General features: G+C 56.2%; 1 protein-coding gene across 1 annotated transcript; it reads left to right on the forward strand.

Annotated features, from left to right (window-relative positions):
• Positions 1-2,106: 2,106 nt before the first annotated feature.
• On the forward strand, positions 2,107-5,430 carry PHPT1 (phosphohistidine phosphatase 1). Its single transcript, XM_005295600.4, has 3 exons — positions 2,107-2,409; positions 3,267-3,391; positions 4,935-5,430. Exons 1-3 carry the CDS (start codon positions 2,262-2,264, stop codon positions 5,025-5,027), a joined length of 366 nt encoding a protein of 121 aa, XP_005295657.1. The 5' UTR covers positions 2,107-2,261; the 3' UTR covers positions 5,028-5,430.
• Positions 5,431-7,298: the final 1,868 nt, after the last annotated feature.

Below are 7,298 nucleotides of genomic sequence, written 5' to 3' on the forward strand. Positions count from 1 at the left end.
GGTGTCAGGCAGGGAATGGGGCTGGGTGTCAGGCAGGGTGGCAGGGCTGGGTGTCAGGCAGGGAATGGGGCTGGGTGTCAGGCAGGGGGAAGGGCTGGGTGTCAGGCAGGGCGTAGGGCTGGGTGTCAGGCAGGGAGCAGACTGGCTGTCAGGCGGGGCTGGGTGATAGTCAGGGAGCAGGGCTGGGTGTCAGGCCGGGAGCAGGGTGGGTGTCAGGCGGGGCTGGGTGACAGGTAGGGCACAAGGCTGGGTGACAGGGAGGGCTGGGTGACAGGCAGGGAGCGGGGTGAGTGTCAGGCCGGGCGCAGGGCTGGGTGACAGGTAGGGCTAGGTGTCAGGCAGAGAGCAGAGTGGGTGTCAGGCGGGGCTGGGTGACAGGCAGGGAGCGGGGTGGGTGACAGGCAGGGAGTGGGGTGGGTGACAGGTAGGGCTGGGTGTCAGGCAGGGAGCGGAGTGGGTGTCAGGCGGGGCTGGGTGACAGGCAGGGAGCGGGGCTGGGTGACAGGTGGGGCTGGGTGACAGACCGGGCGCAGGGCTGGGTGACAGGCAGGGAGCGGAGTGGGTGACAGGCGGGGTGGGTGTCAGGCAGGGCTGGATGACAGGCAGGGAGCGGAGTGGGTGACAGGCGGGGTGGGTGTCAGGCGGAGAGTGGGGTGGGTGATAGGCAGGACTGGGTGGCAGGCGGGGAGCGGGGTGGGTGACAGGCAGGACTGGGTGACAGGCAGGGAGCGGGGTGGGTGACAGGCGGGGCTGGGTGACAGGCGGGGAGCGGGGCGGGTGTCAGGCAGCGCTGGGTGATAGGCGGGGAGCGGGCTGGGTGATAGGCACGGTGGGTGACAGGGAGGGAGCGGGCTGGGTGACAGGCGGGCTGGGTGACAGGCGAGGAGCGGGGTGGGTGACAGGCGGGGAGCGGGGCGGGTATCAGGCAGGGCTGGGTGACAGGCACGGTGGGTGACAGGGAGGGAGCGGGCTGGGTGACAGGCGGGCTGGGTGACAGGCACGGTGGGTGACAGGCGGGGAGCGGGGCGGGTGTCAGGTAGCGCTGGGTGACAGGCGGGGAGCGGGCTGGGTGACAGGCGAGGAGCGGGGTGGGTGACAGAGAGGGAGCGGGGCGGGTGTCAGGCAGAGCTGGGTGACAGGCGAGGAGCGGGCTGGGGGACAGGCGGGCTGGGTGACAGGCGGGGAGCGGGGCGGGTGTCAGGCAGCGCTGGGTGACAGGCACGGTGGGTGACAGGCGGGGAGCGGGCTGGGGGACAGGCGGGCTGGGTGACAGGCGAGGAGCGGGGTGGGTGACAGGCGGGGAGCGGGGCGGGTATCAGGCAGGGCTGGGTGACAGGCACGGTGGGTGACAGGGAGGGAGCGGGCTGGGTGACAGGCGGGCTGGGTGACAGGCACGGTGGGTGACAGGCGGGGAGCGGGGCGGGTGTCAGGTAGCGCTGGGTGACAGGCGGGGAGCGGGCTGGGGGACAGGCGGGCTGGGTGACAGGCGGGGAGCGGGGCGGGTGTCAGGTAGCGCTGGGTGACAGGCGAGGAGCGGGCTGGGGGACAGGCGGGCTGGGTGACAGGCGGGGAGCGGGGCGGGTGTCAGGTAGCGCTGGGTGACAGGCGGGGAGCGGGCTGGGGGACAGGCGGGGAGTGGGGTGAGTGTCAGGCTGGGTGCAGGGCTGGGTGACAGGCGAGGAGCGGGGCGGGTGTCAGGTAGCGCTGGGTGACAGGCGGGGAGCGGGCTGGGGGACAGGCGGGGAGCGGGGCGGGTGTCAGGTAGCGCTGGGTGACAGGCGGGGAGCGGGCTGGGGGACAGGCGGGGAGCGGGGTGAGTGTCAGGCTGGGTGCAGGGCTGGGTGACAGGCGAGGAGCGGGGCGGGTGTCAGGTAGCGCTGGGTGACAGGCGGGGAGCGGGCTGGGGGACAGGCGGGCTGGGTGACAGGCGGGGAGCGGGGCGGGTGTCAGGTAGCGCTGGGTGACAGGCACGGTGGGTGACAGGCGGGGAGCGGGGCTGCTCCCCGCGCTCTCCTTGCCGCCGAGCCCGGCCCCTTCCAATCGGCCCAGCGACCGGCATTTTCTGTCGGTAAAATCATACCCCTCCGCCTTCACCTTTAAGGATTACCCTGTTCGCGTCCCCTTTAAGAGCCCTTTGCTCTAATTGGGTGAGATTCAAGGCTCTGCAGCGTGATTGGCCATGGCGCTGTGCCGTCCCCGCCCCCTTGTAGTCATTGGGCGGAGGCAGGGCGACGCCGCTGGTTGGGTGCGGGGCCGGCAAGATGGCGGCGGAGCAGTTGAGCGGTATCTCTAGCGTGGACATCGACCCCGACGGCGTCTTCAAGTACGTGCTGATCCGCGTGCGGCCGGCGGGGGGCCAGGGGCCCGCCAAGGAGATCGTGCGGGGCCACGCCTGGGCCGAGTACCACGGTGAGGGGCGGGGCGGGGCGGTCAGGGAGCTGGTGGGCCCTGCTTGGGGGCTGCCCTCGGGGTTAGCGAAGCCTGGCTGCGGCTTGGCGGTTGCCCGGCCCCGGGGCTGGGGCACTCAGCGTAGCGCGGGCAGCTGGCACCGTCACCCAGGACTCCTGGGTTCCGCGCCTGGCTCCGCCTCGAGCTCCCCTTGGCCCTGTTCCCGCCACTCCTGTCCGCTGTGTTCCCATTGGTAACGTGGGGCGAGTGCCTGGGTCCTGGGAGGCTGCGTTCAGTGCTGTGCCAAGCGCGGGCCATGAGCCGTGTTCTCCTCCGCGGGGACAGTGGATGCCCCAGGGCCCCACGTAGGTGCACAGGGGATGTAGCTCAATGCTGAGGGTTCCCAAAGGGCCGCACTTAGAGCTGAGTGCAGCAAACGGGTCACGATTTGCCTTGTAATGGGACCTGCCTAGTGTATGGAGGATCCCCCATCACTGCGGCTGAATACAAATAGTTGCAAATGGTGTTGTTGATAACCGAGCAGAAAGTTCATCTCGAGTTTGATGGGCTGGGATTCTTTCCAACTATTGGAAATCCTAGGAGCAGTCTGTCCAGTTCTGGATCCATAGTAACTGGGTCTGGAGATGAAACGGGACCCATAGTGGTGAGCCATCAGATTGTGGTTCCTACCAATCCTGGGTCCCTTTAACCGTGGGTAGAGTTGGAGCATGTCTTTAACCTGCAAGTGTATGTGTGGGGTAGGTAGCACATGTGTGAATTCTATGTTCCATATATTACACATGGACCAAGAATTTCCCCAGGGAAGGAACTTTAATAGACTTTTGTTTATATTCATCCTACAATGTCTCCCACCCTAGCTGATATTTATGACAAGACTGCGGCAGAAATCGAGAAGCAAGGCTACGACTGCGAGTGCTTGGGCGGGGGCAGGATCTCCCACCAGAGCAAGGAGAAGAAGATCCACGTTTATGGATATTCTGTGGTAAACAAGGACCATGGGAGGGTGCTCTTGGTTTGATTGAGAAACTTGTAACCAGTCTTGAAGGGAGTGGGTGGAGAGGGGTTCTTTTCACCTATGCTGGTATCTTTGCTGTCTGAGCAACAGCACCAGCCTGGAACCACCCCCACCACTCATAGCCCGTGCAGTTTTGACATGGAAGCTGGCATCTTACCACTGTCTAATGGGTATAAGGTAGTGAAGCTGTAAAGGTATTGACTTATTAGTTAGGCTGGTAACCAATAGCCCTTCCTGAAGGCTGGGGCTGTAAGACCAAAACAAACATCCAAAGTGTGGGGTTGCATCCCTGACTGTCATGGCCAACAGGCATTGATGGACCGATCCTCCATGAACTTATCTCCTTTTGGGAACCCACTTATACTTTTGGCCTTCACTACACACAGCCCATGGCAAGAAGTTCCACAGGTTGTCTGAGCCTTGTGAGAAGGTGTGTGTGTGTGTGTGTGTGTGTGTGTGTGTGTGTGTGTGTGTGTGTGTGTGTGTGTGTGTGTGTGTGTGTGTGTGTGTGTGTGTGTGTGTGTGTGTGTGTGTGTTAAACCTGCTGCCTGTTAACCTGCTGTAGTCTAATGCCTGGTCTAAACACCGTTTTTCTACCAGTATAACTGTGTCAGTTAGGGGTGTAACTTTTCTACTGATCTAGTTATGCTTGTACACCCTTTATTGCTTTAACTACATTAGTATAGTTAAAGCAGTACAATCCCCCTGATGTGAATGCAGAAATGTCTGTATAAAGGTGCCTTATCCTTGTATAGCTTATTCACCTTCCCTCTGGGAATAGCTATCCCAGTACAAGCACATCTATGCCGGTGCGACCGTGTTCCTCTTGGGGGATTGTGTTTCTTTAACTCTACCCACCTAATTAAGGCTTGTGCTTGTGGCTGCTTCCATTTTGAGAGCAAAAGCCAAGCGGGCAAAGAAAGAAGCCGAATTGAAATAAATTCGTAGACTGTTGCTCGTCACACTGGGCACAGAGCAGTAGGTGTTGCCAAGGAGCAGTTCAAAAGGCTAACAGTGACCACATGACACTGTTTGTTCTTGGAGCAGAGAGAACTGTATGGGTCCCACCCAGCTCTGGGAAATAGTTTAATCTCCCTCTTGCAACTTATTCTGCACCTTCTCCCTTCACTGCCTCTGCCAGAAACACTCTAGAGCCCCAGACCTGCCCTAGATAAACCCAGTAAGAGAGAGCTACCTTGTGTGGCCCAAAGATGCCACCACTCTCCAGAGTCTTCCCAACTCTAATCTCCTCTGGGAGCAGGGACAAGGCTGGGCCAGGACTGCCCTGCCTTGATGCTCCAGTTCTGGGCACCTGGTGCCAAGCCGCAGTGTGTTCAGTGTGGATTGTTGCCAGGTGTAGATGGGGGTCATTTGGGAGTTTTAGGCAAAGCGCTGGTGGCCTCTTCCATACCCAGATCATCTCTCGGCTTCTCTTAGTGCTCAGGGCTCTGTCCCCAGGACTCTTCCTGAGCCCTTCGCAGTTCACAGCGCTGCCTTTTTCCTCTTCCAGGGCTTTGGTCGAGCAAAACACTCTGTGTCCACAAAGATACTGAAAGACAAGTATCCAGACTATGCGGTCACCTGGGCTGATGAAGGCTATTGACCTGGCTCTACTCCGACAGCAGCAGACATCACTCCCTTTTCCTAGGACTGAGAAGCCCAAGTCGTTGGCTGGGCTTGTGGGAGCAGAGCCTGCACTGGCCAGAGCTCTGGAGCTGCCTGGGCTCCACTGTTTCTTTGTGTCTGAAACTTCATGGAGGATGCGAGTTCATTCTGCTGGGAAGCTTCTGACAGGAGAGGGACAAGCCTGGAGCATGGGGAATTCACCAGCCTCCACACCCTTCGGATCCATGAATTGTCTCAACGCTGGAGTCTTGAGCTGCATCTGGTGAAGGTGGAAATCCTGGCCCCAGTGAAACCGTGGGGGGTTGCCATTGATCTCAGAGAGCCAGGACTTCTCCCTGAATGTTTACAGTGAAAATTAAACAGTATCTTTACATTTACAATAGTCTAAATAGTCTGATTTACAATAGTCTAAAGCAGGGGTAGGCAACCTATGGCACGCGAGCTGATTTTCAGTGGCACTCACACTGCCCGGGTCCTGGCCACCAGTCTGGGGGGCTCTACATTTTAATTTAATTTTAAATGAAGCGTCTTAAACATTTTAAAAATCTTATTTTCTTTACATACAACAATAGTTTAGTTATGTATTATAGACTTATAGAAAGAGACCTTCTAAAAACGTTAAAATGTATTACTGGCACTCGAAACCTTAAATTAGAGTGAATAAATGAGGACTCTGCACACCACTTCTGAAAGGTTGCTGACCCCTGGCCTAAAGCATCTTCAATAGGCATTCCATTGCAAACATTTCGAGCGTTACCAGTTAATTTCGAAGTCAGGGTAGGAACTCTTATCAGGGATTTCATGTATTATACACAGCCTTTCAAAGGTAGTCAGATATGCAGCAATATCATCGTCCTCGCTGTATGCAGGACGTAAATGTTCCCACTTATGGATTTTTTGGAGTGATGGGAGTCATTGGGGTCGGGGGGTTCTGGTTCTGCTTCTCTAGGAGGTCCAGTTGGTGTTTTTGCACTCTCGCTCTCTTTTTTTCTCTCACTCTTTCTTTTATCTCCAGTTCTTTCAGTTGCAATAATCTCTGGTGCTCTCTCACTTTTTCTACAACCTGCAGCCTAAAAAGCTCCAACTTTGCCATCGCTTCACTGCTTTCAGTCGTTTTCCTGTTCCTACTTCCCTTTCCCGGAATAAGCAAATAGAAAATAACAAAACTGTGACCTCCTCCTGGCTGTTCTTAGCCACTGCACTTAAGACTCACTTAAAATCACAAATATCAGTGCTTAAAGTGTGAACTTCACTTGGAGTAACAAGCTGCACATACACCCTGCTCGCCGCACCACTGTGACATTATGATGTTATCTCAACTGGTGATCTGCAATCCTTGACTGTGGGAGCCAGCCTTACCCTGCTCTGCTGGGAGAACCCCCACTCCTGGGCTGTTCACGCACAGCCTCTAGCAGGTAAGCTGCTTGGATTGTGCAACCGAATGACACTAGCCAATATCTCTGGTCCAAAACACAACCCTAAGAACCTCCGTCTTGCAGGGTCCGGTTATGCCCGCTGGACGCTGCAAGCTTATATGAGTTCTTCAATTTAACAAAAAATTGATATCCCAAGGGGAGTCTCTGAGGCTTCAAACCAAACACACTGCTTCAGGTAGAATAAACCAACAGGTTTATTAACTATAAAGGTAGATTTTAAGTGATTATAAGTCAAAGCACAAGAAGTCAGATTTGGTTAATGAAATAAAAGCAAAATGCATTCTAAGTTGATCTAACATTTTCAGTACCCTTACAAACTTAGATGCTTCTCACTATAGGCTGGCTGGTTCAGCCACGCTCTCCCCTTTGATCAGCGCTTCAGTCACTTGGTGGTGATGTCTGTAGATGGAAGTGGAAGAGAGAGGAAGAAAATGGCAAACATCTCTCCCTTTTATCATGTTCTTTCTTCCCTCTTGGCTTTGCCCTCCCCCCCCCACACACACACCTTCAGAGTCAGGTGAGCATTACCTCATCGCAATCCAAAACTGACCAAAGGAAGGGAGGTAACTCACTCAGTCTCTAACAGATCCTTTTGTTGCTGCCTAGGCCAGCATCCTTTGTTCCTGTGAGGCTGGGCTGGGTTTGTCTCATACCTGCCCTGATGAGGTGTGAACTGCTTCTCTGCTCTTGGAGAGTTTTTGTCTGCGCTTATTTTAAGCCATGAGGACATATTTTCAGCATCATAACTATATATATGAAATTACAACCTATAACATTACTGTAGTGCATCATGAGCCTTCTAAAGACACCCA

This window comes from Chrysemys picta, chromosome 18 (assembly GCF_011386835.1).
Source record: "Chrysemys picta bellii isolate R12L10 chromosome 18, ASM1138683v2, whole genome shotgun sequence".
Classification (NCBI taxonomy): Eukaryota; Metazoa; Chordata; order Testudines; family Emydidae; genus Chrysemys; species Chrysemys picta.

What these genes read in the sequence shown, in the direction of transcription:
- PHPT1 (XM_005295600.4), top strand. Translation starts at nt 2,262, where the DNA reads ATGGCGGCGGAGCAGTTGAGCGGTATCTCTAGCGTGGACATCGACCCC. An exon ending in CGCCTGGGCCGAGTACCACG is followed by an intron (nt 2,410 to 3,266) that starts GTGAGGGGCGGG and finishes CTCCCACCCTAG; the next exon opens with CTGATATTTATGACAAGACT. An exon ending in ACGTTTATGGATATTCTGTG is followed by an intron (nt 3,392 to 4,934) that starts GTAAACAAGGAC and finishes TTCCTCTTCCAG; the next exon opens with GGCTTTGGTCGAGCAAAACA.